This window comes from Eriocheir sinensis, chromosome 31 (assembly GCF_024679095.1).
Source record: "Eriocheir sinensis breed Jianghai 21 chromosome 31, ASM2467909v1, whole genome shotgun sequence".
NCBI classification, from domain to species: Eukaryota; Metazoa; Arthropoda; class Malacostraca; order Decapoda; family Varunidae; genus Eriocheir; species Eriocheir sinensis.
In genome coordinates, this window is record NC_066539.1 from 3,779,004 (window position 1) to 3,796,462 (window position 17,459).

Genomic DNA, 17,459 nt, shown 5'->3' on the forward strand with positions numbered 1-17,459 from the left:
GCTGAGCATAGTGAAAGGAACAAGAGTTAAGACTTCACAATACATTACCAGTTAGTGACATAAACCATTTACTACGCCTCTCCAAGCTTCCCTGCAATCACTGGCTACACCTCTCCAAGCCTCTGAGCGTGCTGCATACAAGTTCAGTTTCTAAGGCTCGTACACACTAGGGGTGATAATGCACACTATTGCCCATGTCAAGCTGCCAGGACTCATTTTCTGTCCTCTTTTCCTCACCCAGCATGGACTAGCACACTGACCCAATGAGATCTGGCAGGAGGCATTTATGGGTGGTGATGCACATCATCATTCATGGGACTAATTGCCATATTGAATAGGTGTATCATTGGTGGCCACTGTAAATGTCATAATGGCACAAGAAAATTTGTTTGTGGCGTGCAGCCCACCGCTGTCTGGCGTGTGGACTGACACCTTCAATCAGCATTACCCCCATACTTTGCGGAGTCCCATCACACAGCACAGGTGATCACTCCTAGTGTGTATGCCCCATTAGGCAAGGCTGTCACTCAAATCTGGCAGGACATTCGTACAACTTGTGTCCAGCTGCTGTTCCAAATCTTACTGCTCAAAGGATCTGACACAAAGCATATCAAGCCATGCCTGATGAGTACAAAAATCCTTTAGTTTTCTTTTGATAGTTTCACAAACTTTTAAGAAGTCCCTCTGACTCAGTTAGACATAGAACAGCATGATTTTGCTTGTTAATTTGAACATCTAGAAGACAGAAATACAAGAATTAGACAGTTAAATATTGCAAAAACTCCTCTATTAAATATATTGTAAGTACATTAGGCACTAACTCCAGTTGCTCTCTTCTAAGATGTGCACACATCTTTCTCTTCACCCTGAAAAAAGTACTGCATACACCTGTGTAAATCAATATTTTCTGAACAGTTTCTTTAAGGCTAAGTTTATAGGGTCAACATTTACAAGGATACCATTTTTTTGTAAGGGGTAAATGAAACTTAATATTGCCTAGAGGATTGTTTGAATATAAATGAGTATATGTGGCCAGTAATGGTGGAGTGAGCAGCAGCTAGGTGCATTCTGCCAGGAAACTGTTAACTACAAGCAGTAGAAGGGGAACAAATGAAATTCAGATATTCCTTACCAGCCTGAAAAAGAAGAAAATTTATTGATCATGGTTATAAACTTAAGTTATTACAGATACAGAAGCGCTTCAATCTAAAGCGATGCCTCCCTCTGTCTTCTACGTGGAGGCTTGAGTAGTGGGTACTGGTTGCTGACGTATTAAGGCAATTCTGAGTTACTCCAAACATAGTCACGCTCATCAATACACAGCAATTAAGAGTGAAGAACTGCAGTTTAGGGAAAATACTCACATCCAACCTGAACTATGTGATACCTTTGGAATCTAATTTACTACTGGCAAGTTTGTAGTCTACACCCGTTCCAGCACACCTGTCAAAAACACGCTCACCCTCTGGTCTATCGTTAAAAAAAAAACTGGGGAGTTGTGAAAAGAATTTTTCAGTAGTTATCAATCCATTGTAAAGGGCTGATAAAGATGCATACATAATTCAGTTGCATTTTCTATTAATCTATGGGTGAAAATATGTCACGAGTGTGTGTCAAAATGAAACTTGAAGGAAAAACAGGGTGTTAGTGCACACCATGGCAGTCAAGACAAAGCTCTTGCCATATAGTGAACACTGTATTGACAGATTTGCTGAAACAAGGTATAGTTTTTCTTACGGTGGCTGACCACTCAAACTGATGACGTGTTGACAGATATTCCATAAGTTGAGGGATGAAATGAAAGAAAAAGATGTGAGAAATAGGTCATACAGCTTTAGAAGGCAGAATAAGAGTTTCATCAACAAGAGATCCCAGAGAGAAAGAAATGTTTGAGTATAACATGAAGGTACAAAACAGACAAAGGTTGAAGAAATTTGAATGACAATTAAGAATGAGAAATGGACTTGGGAAGGTCATACCATGCCTAGGAATGATAACAGCTGGGGAACAAAATTAACAGAGTAGTAACTCCAAAACAGTAGAAGTACACTAACAGACGTGGAGGGAACAGGAAAAGGACTTGATCCTTTAGCAGATTTATAGTGACATGCTCTTCGTCATCATGTGGCTGGATATTAAGAGACCAATGGGGTGTATATTCATCCTTACCAGGTGCTACCACCAACTACATCTTTGTGTCCAAGAAGCTTGAACTCTTCTTTCAATTATTGTAAATTACCTGTGTTTCTCTGGGAATTATAACAATTACACTTTGCAATAAGTGATACTATTGTTAAAAATGTAGTTAATCATTCTTGTTTTATTTATTGGCAAACGAGAGAAAATAAATGACAACTGGAAGTTTCTCTGCATTTAAAATCTTTCTTGCAAGAAAGCCCTGCAAAATCAAGAAGAACTGGACATTTAATAAAATTCTAATTATCTACTATATAAAGGGCGACTCATGTCCATCTGTATGTGCTTTATAGACGTCCAAACGGTGATAGCTACAGACATAGGCTTTATATGTTTTTGACGCATACTTTGCTCCCGAGTAATCGTGGCACATAATATTTTTTTAAAGTTATTTAATAAAAACTATCAAAAATGGTCCAAACTTTGGGACCATCAGCGTTTTTATTTTATTAACCTAATAAATTATTTCTTTTATATTGTGAAATACAATTGTTTATCATATAAGAAATCTGTTGTTTTTCTGTGTCTTATTTCTTCTGGGCAGCACCGGGTACTTCAGCTAGTATTACAATATTTGCTGAGTACAAGCTTTGTGTGTATAAGTCTCACCTTTGACAAAATTCATCAAAAACATTAGGTATTTAGCATCTCAACAGAAACTGTAGCATCCATTGTTGCATCTTCATGAGGGTCACTGGCTTCCACTCCCATAATGTTACACCCCACCCTCAACTGGCCTTAAACGTCATCATCTTTGACCCGCCCACCCTCCTGGTAGTGGCAGGCATCCATTCCATGTGGTTCATCCTACACAACAACCATCAGTCAGTTGTTGTAACATGCTGGGAGCGGCAGCCAGTGGTCCTCACCGAGACCCAAACACTGGATGCTGCCTGACCATCCCAGCATTGGGATGATCTCTGTCAAGTTGCTAAACACCCTAAAATGTTTCTTGATAAATTTTGTCAAAAGCAAGACTGATACATCCTAAGTAGATACTCAGCAAATATTGCAAAATAAATAGAACTTTTTTAAATGCCCAATTCTGCTTGATTTTGCAGGACTTTCTACAAGAAAGATTTTTAAGGAAGATAAGCTTCCAATAGAAATTTATTTTCTCTTGTTCACCAATAAATATAAGAACGAGAATGATCAACTACATTTTTATTAACAATAGCATCACTTATTGTACTGAAGTGTATTTGTTACAAGTCCCAGAGAAAACAGGAATTTTATGATAATTGAAAGAAGAGTTCAAGTTTCTTGGGCACAAAGACGTGGTCATTGGTGACACCTGCTGATTGGCAACTCTGAATATACCCCATTCACAGGAAGGAGTCCTGGGAGCTACGTCATCCATTTATCAACACACAATGACAACAAGGAGAGGCAAAGGGAAGGACATGTGAAAAACTTAAGATGGTTTAATCAGCTGTAGAAGATGTGTAGGACAGAAATGGTAAAGGTAAAGGTGTTTTCCAATACTCTTACAAGCATAAGGAATAGATGAGAAGCATCACCTAGGTACAGAGCCAACAAGTTTCTTTCTCCACTGACTTTGTCCTCCCTAATTTAAGTGTAATCAGATACACTTCAAGGCTGGGTGAGCCTAGGAGATGGCCAGCAAATAAGACAAATGCCCTGGATGTGAGAAAGATATAACCTTGGTCACCAGTGAGTTAACAGAATGAGTAAGAAGGGTAAAGTAAGTAGGTATAAGAGGAAAGTCAACCACAACATTAAACACATAATGTTTTAATACCAAAGAAAAAAAGAGAGTTGGAAAAGCAAGGTGACAAGAGTAATGAATGTAGTTTAGACAGGAACAAGTACAGATTTTTAACAGTCAATGTTAACATGTAATTGTAGAATATCAAAATACAAAAGAGAGAGGAAACGGGAGATGATCAGTACCAATGAAGTGTGAAAAGATGGAGACAAATAGACTTATACCATGGCTTCCTCCTTGAGAAAGCTCCGAGGAGCAGCTGGAGCAGGTAAAGTTAGAGAAAAGACTGACGCACCTTGAGTAATGGAAGTGTGCGAGTGGCATGCTTATACAGGTGAGAGGTGGCAGGTCATGCAGGCTGCGCTCAGCTGGCCTGCAATGATAACACTCACATTCACACACACTCAAACAAATAAAGGCAAAATGCACACTGATCATGCTCATGCTGAAAGGTGCAATACTGTGGTGCAGAGGTTCTCAAACTGAGGCACACGACGGGAGTTTTGGGGGAACACGATGTGTCACAGAACATCTGCTTGATGGAGTAGTTTGCTTTGTACACAAGACTGCTGGGAGAGGGGCAAGACAGGGGTTAACAGTTTAGATCATGAGGTTGTCATCTCAAGATTTTCAAACTACAAATGACACACCAAACTAAGTCAGTGTTCCATTTGCTCCTATCTGAGCCTCCTTGAATTTATATTCTGGGTTATAGATATGTGACCAGCACTGAAAATTTCAACTGTTACTTTGGCTAATAAAGTTTGAGAACCACTGCTGCAGTGAATGCTTTGATGACAGCTTCTTTAATCAAATCAGTCCTACACAGAAAATAGTTGAAATAAAAGTGTACATAAATTATTAATTTCTTGTGAGCAGCAAATAAAACAAATTAAAAACAATATAACACAGCCAGTCTCAGAGTAGCCATGTAGGTGTGATGTGGAGCACAGCCATTCACACCAATACAGACGGCTGTCCAGGTGCCTCCAGAGCCTGCTGCCCTGACCCACACCAAGCAGCAGGTGTGATCACAGAACCATATACCTGAACACTTCACTGGAGAGCAAAGATACATGACCTCTACTGTATACAACCTGGACTATACCCTGCTCCAGCTTCTTGGCCAAAGACAAAACCCACCCTACACCAACAGCTATGTTTTTTTTACCTCAAAACAGTTTTAACAGCGTGAATCAGGCAGCTGTGCCATCAACTTTAAGATACTTATCAATCAGATATATTGGGTTGGTGAACAAAAGACATTTGATTGTGTTTTTATCCTCTGAAGATAAAGATATGTGGAGAGAGCTTGTCAACACAGACATTCTGGAGAAACAGGGTGTTTGCATATGGCAAGGCAGTCATGATGAAGCTGTTCTTATATAATGAGTGTTGTGTTTAAGGCTAACTAGAACAGGGTAGTCATTAGGTTAGGTTAGGTAGACACTCTTCCACAGTGATGGTTTAGTTATGATTGTGTTGTAGTAACTTGCCTGAGAGTCAAGTGTTCTGGTACTAGTTCTGAATTAGTGCTTGCCTCCTTCTGTGCTTAGATGCTTTACTGCCTACTCTACAAATGCAAGAACAACTGATGTGTTAACTTTCATGGCAATGGTATCTCACTGCACTGAGTGTTTATGAAATCCCTCAGGAAGAAGGTTTAAATAGTACGAGCAAAGAATACTTCATTTAAATCCTGTGTACATTGAGTATGTGTTTTCCTTCTCTCCTGTTCACAGTACCTAGCTGATACTAACTCAGTTTTAAGACAACTCTGATTATCTCTGTGTACTACATGAAGCATGTGTTCTTCCTTTCTACTCATGGTATTTCATAAAAATTCTATTGTTACTTAGATACTTCTAATAAATTCATCCCATGTGCTCACATCACTGCTGTTCAGAGCCAACATGCATCCTCCACATGATGGCACCAGCACATTAGTGAGCAGCTTTAGCACCCACTGGACCTGCAGTTGAAGAACCTCAAAATGCTTACTTGTCCTCATATATAGTCTCATGTTTCCCTTTTCAGGAAACCTCCTCCTACAACTTCCCCCACTTCAGGAAGGCAACTCAGCTTTAGCTCTTCAGTCAAATCTTATGTTATTATATCTGTATAATGAGTTAAGATTAATGCATTATTTTGAACTCCTAAGTTGATATCAATGTTTAACAATTTGGGAAGAAATATCAATAATCACCATAATGAACTAACACTATCCTGCTGACTAAGCACTGTCAGTCTCTTCAAATGTTCATCTTTTCCTGGTGCATGTAATTAGTGATTTTTTAGAACAAAATGTAAGGATTGATCAAAGTTGGATGGATGAGAGGAAAGCTTTGCCAGGCATCTGTTTTTCCATGACCTGTAATCCATATCTGTACTGGTGTGCATTTCCATGTCTGCAAAAAATTGAACTCATGGGAAAAAGCTGCAGTGCATCTATTGATCCTACCACAGCTATTATCATGGCAGTAATTACAACACTTTAATAACCCTTTGCCTCAAGAGTTCAGTAATTTAACCTTAAAACATATTTCTTGCACATTAAAGACAAAGCCAAACCACAGATATGGGAGCTTGCACAGACATGGATCATGGGCCATGGGAAAATGGATGCCTGGTTTTATCTTTCAAATCACCCTAAACAGACAATGGCTGCCTTGATTAACAGGGCAGCACATTGTTGAATGCCAAAAATGAAAGAAGAAACAAAGCATATTTAGTCACTCCTATGTTTGGATCACAATGCTTCTAAGCTGAACAAGAACAAGCTTAGTGCATTCAATTTCAGATGCAGGGCCGACTCACATGGCAAAGTACACGGCATGAAGGAACTCCTTGAGCAGCTCAGAGGTGACAGGTATCCTGGGCGTGGGTCGCGGGTACAGGCCAAAGCTGCTCTCGTTGCCGTAAGAGGAACGGTGGTGGTGGCCCGGCCGGTTGAAACCCTGGCACAGCAGCCTGCATAAGGAACTTGGTCAGTCTAAACAAAGGTCTCAGGATCAGTACATAGGAAACTGGTTAAAATTATCTTAGGGATAAAAAATTAACATACAGGTGAGGTGAGACAAGAGGTGCTGATGATGCACAAAGGGAGTATAAGGAGATGGAGGGATGGAGATGTTTATGTCATGTCTACTGCATCATGGGGAGAGTTACCAGAGGAATCAGTTTGAGCATTATAGAGACAGATGCGATACTTTGGTTGGTCAGCATGAGGATACATACAAAAACATCTACTTCTGAATTCAAAGGTAACCTGGACAGAAGAAATATAGAAATAGATTTCAAGAATGCAAGAGAGGAAACAATTTGACCCCATTACTTGGAAACAGCCTTGCAGAGGTGTACTAGCGCAATCTTTGGCAAGGTGGCCAAGCGTGCATTGAAGGCCACCATGATGGCAGTGGCCAAGTGATGTCGTGTGGAGGCCGTGATGGAGGTCATCTGTGTTGGGGGTCCCCATCGCACGGACTCCGTGTCCCAAATCTCCAGACGCTGCAGTGAGCCCACAGTAAAGGAGGCTGGTGCTAGGCTCTCAGGCTGTAAGAGGGGATGTGTTTTTGTTAATCTGTGTGAGTACAGAACAATTCAAAATAGCAAAAACAGAATGATATCAAAAAGTGTGATTCGTGACAGTGCAAACTAAAAATAGTCAACCATGAGTTAAATATTTTGGACTGAAGGATTGATCAAATATTGTAAGGCATCTTGAATAATACTAATCATAGACCAATATGAACTAATTCTATGGGAAACAGAGTTATAAGAGTAAAAATCAACACAGCAGCCCATGGGTTATATATATTGAAGGTAAAGTTTGGGGCACAAGCTATAGCTACACACTGCCTCAGTGCTCATCTCAATCTTCATCATCATCATCATTTCATCGACGCCTGCTCCTAGGAGCTCCCACCAGGGGATGGCCACGACAGAAGAGCTTCCAACTTTCTCTATCCAGACACTCCCTCCTTGCCTGCTCAAAGTTTCTCAAAGATCTTTCCCCCCTCTCCCCAACATACTCTTGCACCCTATCCCTCCATTTCACTGGAGGTCGTCCTCTAGCATTCCCTCCCTCTATCTCACTCACATACACCCTTCTGGTTATCTTACTCTCCTCCATTCGCTCCATGTGGCCAAACCACTTTAAGGTCTGTCGCTTCACTTTTTCCACCACTCCACACTTCTTCCCTTCACCCGTGACACATTCCAAAATGCTCGTACACACTTTCATTACTCATTCCATCCATTCTACTCACACCACAAGCACTCCTCAAATAACTCATTTCCACTGTCTGCACTCTAGACCTCTGACTTTCATTCCAGGCCCACGTTTCACTTGCATATGTGAGGGTTGGTACTATTATTGTATTTCTCATATCCCTCTTTACTTCCATGCTCACACTTCTGCCATTCATGATTCGTCCCAAAGACCCAACCACCCTTCTTCCTTGCAATGCCCTTTCTCTTATCTCTCCCTCCATACCACCATGCTTACACATAACTGATCCAAGGTACTTAAACTCATTGACCTCCTCCATTTCTTCACCATTCAAAATTATTCTGCATTCTTTTTCACATTCAATTCCCACTCTATATGGGCATACAAAATCTACAACCTCACTTTGGTCACAAACCATCACTTTACTTTTGTTGACATTTACTTTCAGCTTTCTCCTATTACAGACACTATCAAAAACACTGACCAAATTTTGTAGGTCACTTTCATTTTCTGCAATGAGCACTGTGTCATCAGCAAACAGTATCGAATTCAGTACCCACTTCCTTCCCTCATCGAACAGTCTTACTCCAACTTCTCCAACTTTGTCCTTCATTTCTCTAATGACACCATCCATATAAATATTGAATAACCATGGTGACATGACGCACCCTTGTCTTAAGCCCACTTTTATCTCAAAATGTTCACTTGTTTCTCCAGTAATTTTGATACATGCAGATGCATCCTCATAGAAAGACTTTATTGCACTAAGCAGTTTTCCTCCTACACCATAAATCTTTAAAACATCCCACAATGCAATCCCATCGACTCTGTCATAAGCTTTTTCCAAATCCATGAAGGCAGCGTCTTTGCCCTTATACTGAATAATGTGAATTAAACCAACATGAGCTTGTGGATTCACTAAATTATTTGCTATTTGGGATGCTAATGTGGTATGGGACTTTCATAGTATACCTGAGTGATACAAAAAGAGGAGGGAATACATATTTAAAGTAATAATTCTCCATTTTGAAATAGCCAAGCATAGGGGCAAATTTTGCAGAGATTTTGTGATCTGTACTCATATAAAATTCAATGATGATGAATAAAGTTCTTGCTATAAAAAACACATAGACACCTACAAAGGCCAGGACCAATAGAATGTCTCTCAAGAAAGCTAAGAGGTGCCGTGAGATCAAGAAATATGTTCTTTTGTCATATGTACTTGCAAATAAATTGGTATCATGTAAAAGGTATATATCCCCTCCAAGGCTACAATATTATGCTTGACTGAGAAACAAATTAAAGCCTCGAGAAGAGAATCTAAGCCTCTAGAAAATAATTCAAGCCTCTAGAAATTAATTTAAGTGTCTAAAAAAGTATAATTTATGTAAAAGTCAACCTCCTAAACTTTACCTTACGGAAATTGTTTAAAAACTACTTTCACACAAGTGTAGAGTTAATTCTCAAATGTACAATGGTCAGACCAAATTTGACCCTCCTTTTTCCTTTCCTATACTCTTTACAGGAGCAATTAAGAGGGTTTCATTATCTATTTATGTTTTGCCTTAGATCTAACTTCTTCAGTGTAAAAAAATGTAGAAGAGTCCGGTTATGCTAAGGAATTCATTTCTAAGACATTTATTATCTTAGCAAAATATCAGTTTCATTTAATGTTTATTGTGGTACTAATTAAGAGATATACTTGTTATTAAATGCTTGCTTCAGTCTTATCAACTTAAAATTTATTAGTGTCCCCACTTCTAATTAGTTTCTGATTTTATGCTACAGATGACTATGGAGGAGTTATGAGTTGAACAGAACATTGTTTCAGGAAGGCATTTGATCCCATACTACAGGCGCCATGGCACAACTCACCTCATGAAAGACTGACTGGCGTGCTAGGGTGGGCAGGCGGAACGGTGCAATCCTGGGTTGTCCCTGCTCGTCCAGCACCTCCATGTTGTACAGTGCCAGGAGAGCCACCTCCACACTGCCCACACCCTGAACAGAATACATTGGGATTCATTAGATTAGGTTAGGTATAATTCCCAGAGCTGGCATCAAAAAGTTCTTGCTCTGGGAAGGTGATGCTAGGCAAACATATATAAACTACTTTTTGGTGTTCTGATTATTAGTAAGCAAACTCTCACATGAAAAAAAAAAGTCATGTTATTTTGAGGGTCTCCATAAACACACTAATTGACCACAGTGAACTTTCTAACTTTAATTTCTATGGAGCTGAAATTTAAGAATATTCAGATTCAGATTACAGCATGGATAAAAAATCCAGATAAGAGTGAACTTGAGTATACATCTAACTACATGGTGTATTTTTGAACTTTTGACTGATGAAAAATATTAAGAGTCATCAGGCAACAGTCAATCCTTGCCCTCATTGAAGAAACTGAGAGTCATGAAATCACTTAAGCCCAGCTGGGCGAGAGAGTAACCAAAGCTCAGGGCAACATACTGTACATATTCTGCTAAGGGAAGCCCCCAAGAGCTGTGATATGTTCAAATGAGGAATTTAACCCAGTAGAAGAAGTAGTAGTATAATGCCCCAGATTCAATCATTATTAATAGTGTAGTAGAAATAATAGTAGTGGTAGTAATAGAAGTAGTAGTAGTAGTAGTAGTAGTAGTACTAAGCCCCTAAAAAGTACAGTTTCAATGTAAGAAAAAATACCCCTTGAAACTTAGACAATATTTTTAAAAACTGCACTCTTACAGAAGTACATATATATGGCAAGGAGAGAAAGTCACAGCTGATGCATCACACTTAACTCGAATAACAGACATGACACAGCAGTAAAACAAACAAGACAGCGCCTTGCCTATCCCCAGGGAAGCCAACAAACCTGATCTGACTAAAAAGAAAGCCTTGAGCACCAGGCATCTCGCCTCCCCTCTCTCAGCACGGGATTACACAAGTCACCTAATCCCTTTACCAAAGCTGCCGCAGAAAGCCTTGCTGTAGCCTAGGCCAAGAGTACCTAATCATGTCCAATGGAAATGCAAACCCATTGAGTAGTTTTACAAACAGTCTAGCTATGAAAAATTAACTATACAGCCATGGAAAAAATAATAAAATGAATAAATAAATAATTAAAATTTGTCCTTCAGTAAAGATATGAACGTTGTGCTCCATGATACTTATTGGATCCTAAAACCCAGTGAGAATAATATGTATTTCTCTTTATGGTAAAGGGATTCATTTCAAAGACAATAAAATAATCAAATAATTATAAAAAATATCCCTTACAAAACTGCTGCAGAAACCCAAGCAGTAAGATAGGCCCAAGTACCTAATCATGTCTTCTGCACTCACAAATCCAGTAAGGAATAGTTTTATTAATGACCAGGGGCTCAGGGGATATGTAAACAATACAAATAAATATAATATGCTCAGGGGATATAAAAAAAAAACTAAATAAATATAATATGACCTTAACCAAAGATGCTGCAGAAAACTATGCTTCATAATGTCTAATGGATCTACAAATCTAGTCAGAGGAATAAATCTTTTTGTGATAAAGGGATACAGTTCAAAGTTAATATTATAAATAAATAAATAAATGAAAAATATCCCTCTATAAAGATGTTGCAGAAAGCCATTCAGTGAGATAAGCCCGAGAACCTAATGGATCCACAAACCTAGGAAGATAAATATATCTGTACATTTTTTGTGGTAAAAGAATAGTTTAGAGATGATAAAGTAAGTAAATAAGTGCATGAAATAAACGAATTGCCTGCAACACACTACTCATTTATATATAGGATAGAAACTGTCAGAAAAGATATCAACTTTTACAGTATTATGCAACACTACACCTTCCTTTTATATTTACAATATAGGAGATTAGATGAGAATAAGACAAGAAAAAGAAAAGCTTAAAACATGCCACACGATATATAAAATACGACAGAGGAACAAGCTGAAAAGAATATTAAAATTTAGCTGGAGGTGTCATGATACTCCCCTCCTGAAAGAGTCAAAGTGATAGGGAGAAGGATATAATACGGTGAGAGGAAGGCTTCACCAGAGTTTACAATTTAGTAAAAGGAATGAAATAATGATAGTTAATTCTTCCATTAAGGAATTGAAAAACATAGATGTGAGCATGAGAAGAATCTAGCTAAATTGTGAAAAATATTCCTGCCTGCCAAGTACAAAATATCAAGTAGCTACCTTTTTATCCCCGAGGCTGATGGATGAAAGGTATATGAAGAGCAGACTCGGGGAGAAGAGGAGCACAAACTCCCGCAGCCTCTCATCCTTGCTGCGCGCTAGAGCAAACAACTGCTTGACTGTGCTCTCAAACAGCTCAGGACACCTTGGATGGGAAAAAAGACAGGATTATTATAAGATGTAACAACTTATTATATATTTTCATGTAAAAGTTTATCTCATGCAAGCATTGACCCCCAAGGTTTTGATATGTTTGATCAAGGAACAACTAAAGTCAATAGATGGTGTGTGTTGTACTTTGTCAGTAACTCAGACAGACTCACCACTATCATGGGTGATTAATCAACACTGTCTGTGATTGAATTCTGACCGAGTTGAATTATGGTATGCCGGTGTGATTCATATGTTCCATCTATTTTTCTGACAAAGACAAAATGTTCCCCAGAAACATGTCAAAGTGATTCGTCCTCCCTTCCTGCCCTACCTGGAGCGTTCGTCACAGAGGGTGTAGATGGCATGGCAGAGGCGCTCCTGATCGCACTGCAGACACTCATACAGTTGTTTGCTGTCTGAGGCCTGTTCACAGTCTGCCAGCCACTCCTCCACCACACCCACCAACCCATCCATGGTTGCAAGCGTTCTAGCTTCTGCAAATGGGAACAGATTAGTTTGATAAAACAAGGATATTTGCATATACACACAAACACACATACATGCACACACACCAGTTTCCATCATTGCATGATTTATTTCATGTTGCCACATGAGATTTACATCAGGTGACCATGTCTGTTCCATGTCTTTAGTTCCTGTTCTATTTTGACAGCGACTACCCATGACCCAAATGGAGTCAATGTTTTGGGGTTAGGGCGTGGAGTGGACACCAGATATCCTTTCTAATGATATCATGGGGAATCTGTCACTTTTTGAGACACGTGAGAAATATACCGACTTGGAAATAAATGTCTTTTCCAACAACCTGCCCAAGAATCTCAAGACAAGATGGGGACTCTTTAGTGTCAAGGGTATCTTAAGGTTTAAGTCTTTTAGAATCATTCCCAAATCATACATCATTGCATTGTGGTGGCACTGAGGTTAAAAGAACCTTATCCCTGCTTATTGTTTCCATGGCTTGATACCCAAACCCCTTGACCACTACATTCACACATTAGTCTTTAGTGTGCACTTATGGGGGCATTTTTTTCATTCACTTTTGCCTTTGAGCTGGAGGCCATGGTGACATATGGCAATCAATAGGGCACTCCCAGATCAGTTGACATTACGAGTGTCAGGGCTGTATGCCAGCCGTCACAAACAGGTTTATTTTATAACCAAAAATAGCTGGTAGTCACAATGATACGAGTACAAAAAAAATATGCTCAAAACTGCAAGGGTATGAGAGGGGCACACTAATGCACACCCCATGCTGTTTTGCTACCCTCATATTCATTCCTTATTTAGCCGTTTCTCAGCCACTTGCAGCTAAAAGTTTGCTGAAGCGGACGGGTTAAGGTACAGTTAGGTTAGCCAAGGTTGACTGTTATATCTGACAGGCCTCACCAAAAATACTGTCACCTGGGGGAGGCAGCAGAATGAAAATATAAATACCATATGTTGATTTCCACTAAAAACTGGTATTACTTAATTTAAAATTAAGTGAAAACATAAAAAATTGTTTCATCTGCCTCTGAAGTGAAAGAGTCATGCCACACACTCAAGGCCTTGCTCATTCCTGTTTTCACATAAGGGCTGCCACAGATTTTTCATTTGAATTTCTGCACTAGGACTTGAAATGCTGATGTTTTCTGCAAATAATCGTGAATCTGAGGAGCCTGCAGTGGCCACGCTGGGAGAACATCAAAATGGGACCCTTCACTGATTTGCTGACTTAGATCTTCCTTGCCACTCTTAACTGTCATTTAATTTTACTTCCTAATTTCAACACTGGGATAAGAGCCACTCATGTTTTCTAACAGTACCAATGGATCCGAAAGCTTGCAGTGGCCTGTCAGAGGTGAGAGATCTTAGAAAATAAGCTCTTTACTTTCAATGCTGGGGCATGGACTGCTGGTGATGTCTTCTGAGGGTAATTCATTGACCAAAAAATGCTTGCTATGGCCCAGTTAGAAATGATGACCTTCACTGACTCACTCCTTTTCCTTCATTTAAGTTGCCATATCATCCACCTCGTAATTCCAGCACAAGAACATGAACCATTTATATTTTCTGAGGGTAATGTGTGGACCAGAAAATGATTGCCATGGCCCAGTTGGAAATGACACCCTTCACTGGCTCACTTCTTTCCCTTCTCTCTTCAACAATCACGTCCTTCATTCCATATTTCCAGCACCAGTACATGAAGAACAGATGTTTTATAAGGATATCCATGGACCAGAAATTGCTTGCCATGGCCCAGGTAATGATGCCCTTCACTGGCTCACTTCTTTCCCTTCTCTTTTCAACAATCAAGTCCTTCATTCCATATTTCCAGCACCAGTACATGAAGAACAGACGTTTTGTAAGGATATCCATGGACCAGAAATTGCTTGCCATGGCCCAGGAAATGACACCCTTCACTAACTCACTCCTTTTCCTTCTCTCTTTATCTATCACGTCCTTTATTCCATATGCCCAGCACCAGTAGGCCTACATGAAGAACAGACGTTTTATAAGGATATCCATGGACCAGAAATTGCTTGCCATGGCCAGGTTGGAAATGACACCCTTCACTAACTCACACCTTTTCCTTCTCTCTTTATCTATCACGTCCTTCATTCCATATTTCCAGCACCAGTACATGAAGAAAAGACGTTTTGTAAGGATATCCATGGACCAGAAAATCCTCCCAGTGGCTCCTATAGAAGTGGGAGGATCCTGAAAAACGGGTACCTTTCCACTTTACCAGTCACTCTTCTTTTCACTTTCTCTCCCTTTCAAGCTGCCAGGGCCTTTTATCTCCTCATTTCAACAAGAGCACATGTTGAAATAACGTCCTCAAGAGCAACCTGCCGTGGCCGTGTCAGAAGTGGGAGGACCCCGAGACGAGACCTTTCACTCGGCCACCTCTCTTTTTTTTTTTTCTTCTCTTTTAACCTCTCACGGCCTCCATTTTCCTTAATTTGAACACCGGAACACGGATCACAGTTCTCTCTTGCCCATGGACACAAGAAAAGACGACGGGAGGAGGCGAGGAAGGGTAAAATGAAGATTGAGAAAGCCGAACTGGACCTTACATTCGCCTGGCACCACTAACTCGCGTCTTCTTTTTCTCTTCTTTTAACCTTCCATGACCTTCATTTCCCTTAATTTCAACACCGGAACACGGACCAAAGCTCTTTCTCGCCCATGAACACACGATAGGACACTGGAGGAGGCGAGGAAGGTTGAGAAAGCAAAACTCGACCTTACATTCGCCTGGCACCACTCACTCACGCCTCCTTTTTCTCTTTCATTAACCTTCCATGGCCTTCATTTTCCTTAATTTCAACACCAGAACACAGACCACACTTCTCTCTTCCCCATGGACACACGATAGGAAACTGGAGGAGGCGAGGAATGTTGAATAGGAAGGTTGAGAAAGCCAAACTCGACCTTACATTCGCCTGGAACCACTCACTAACGTCTCAATTTTCTCCTCTTTTAACCTTCCATGGCCTTCATTTTCCTTAATTTCAACACCAGAACACAGACCACACTTCTCTCTTCCCCATGGACACACGATAGGAAACTGGAGGAGGCGAGGAATGTTGAAAAGGAAGGTTGAGAAAGCCAAACTCGACCTTACATTCGCCTGGCACCACTCACTAACGTCTCAATTTTCTCCTCTTTTAACCTTCCATGGCCTTTATATCCCTTAATTTCAACACCAGAACACAGACCACACTTCTCTCTTCCCCATGGACACACGATAGGACACTGGAGGAGGTGAGGAAGGTTGAAAAGGAAGGTTGAGTAAGGCAAATTCTCAGGCGCACAGATCACTCCCCGACCTTCTTCTCGCCTTCCTGACCTTTTTTCTCACCTCCCCTCTCATTTATGGCCGCCAGACCCCCTTGACCCCCCTCGGACGCCCATAATTACCAAATCCAGTGAGTCCTGTGTCATTGGTACCTCGCCATGTCGTCTGCCACCCTGACACTGAGCACTGACAGGCGGAGATACACTGGGCCAGTCTCCCCTCCCTCCCTCTCTCCCTTTTCTTCCTCTTCCTCCTCTTCCCTCCCAGCCCCTCTTCCTCCCTCTGCTTCCTCCTCCTCCTCTTCCCTCCCAACCCCTCTTCCTCCCTCTGCTTCCTCCTCCTCTCCCTCGTTTCCTCCCTTCCTTCCTCTTCCTCTCCCTGGTCCCTTCCCCTCTTCTCTGGTTCTCTCCTTCCCTCCCTCCTCCTCATCATTCCCTCCTCATCCTCCTCCCTTTCATATCCCGCTAAATACAAATACCGTGAGTGATTCATTTATTCTGCTGCAGTCTACCCTTCCCACATGTCCCTATTTTCTCCTCCTGAAGGGAGAGAGAGAGGAGGGGGGGCCTCCTCTCTCTCCCCCCCTTTCTCTCCCTTCCCTAGCTCCTCCTCCTCCTCCAGTCTCTCTCTCTCTCTCTCTCTCTCTCTCTCTCTCTCTCTCTCTCTCTCTCTCTCTCTCTCTCTCTCTCTCTCAGTTCTTATAAATATACTAATTCTACATGGAATGGCAATGATTTCAATGTGTAAACTTCTATAATGCAAATGATAGCTATCCCGTCTCTGGCACATACATACTAGAGCTTTGTTTTTTTCCTTTCTTTCTGGAGTGGGATCAAAACAGCTTTATCTTGGGTGACATCCGCTGGTAAGTCCAAGGTTGCTATGTGGAGCCTTGGGATAACGGTTGATACAATGATATAGCCGCTCCTTACATAATTTATTTCCAAAGGCTAAAAAGATCAGTCGGGTTATAATGAGTGTTTTTTTAGGTTCATGGTACATACAGAAAAAGCGTGAAACTACTAAAGGGGTCAAAAAATTACTACTGGAAAGCTCCGACCACAACTCTTACGAAAGTCTTGTCAAATATGTATGCTCGGGCGCCGATATGTTTAATGAAGAATATATGGTCCCGATACCCCGTGCATCTATATAG

At 40.6% G+C, this 17,459-nt stretch overlaps 1 protein-coding gene across 8 annotated transcripts in view; it reads right to left on the minus strand.

Annotated features, from left to right (window-relative positions):
* LOC127005809 (hyccin-like) overlaps window positions 1–16,539 on the minus strand; it is a 36,737-nt gene extending 20,198 nt beyond the window's left edge. The window contains exons 1-7 of one of the 8 annotated variants that reach the window (XM_050874938.1): window positions 16,426–16,539; window positions 12,830–12,992; window positions 12,346–12,490; window positions 10,032–10,157; window positions 7,260–7,477; window positions 6,743–6,895; window positions 4,221–4,298 (exon numbers count right to left, since the gene is read on the minus strand). In XM_050874938.1, the coding sequence (XP_050730895.1) occupies window positions 4,221–4,298; window positions 6,743–6,895; window positions 7,260–7,477; window positions 10,032–10,157; window positions 12,346–12,490; window positions 12,830–12,972 (863 nt within the window). In that variant the 5' untranslated portion in view covers window positions 12,973–12,992; window positions 16,426–16,539. Of the gene's footprint in view, window positions 1–4,220; window positions 4,299–6,742; window positions 6,896–7,259; window positions 7,478–10,031; window positions 10,158–12,345; window positions 12,491–12,829; window positions 12,993–15,578; window positions 15,673–15,753; window positions 15,775–16,129; window positions 16,146–16,425 lie in introns of those variants that run through there. The other 7 variants (XM_050874940.1, XM_050874941.1, XM_050874939.1 and 4 more) reach the window with 7 other exon arrangements.
* Window positions 16,540–17,459: the final 920 nt, after the last annotated feature.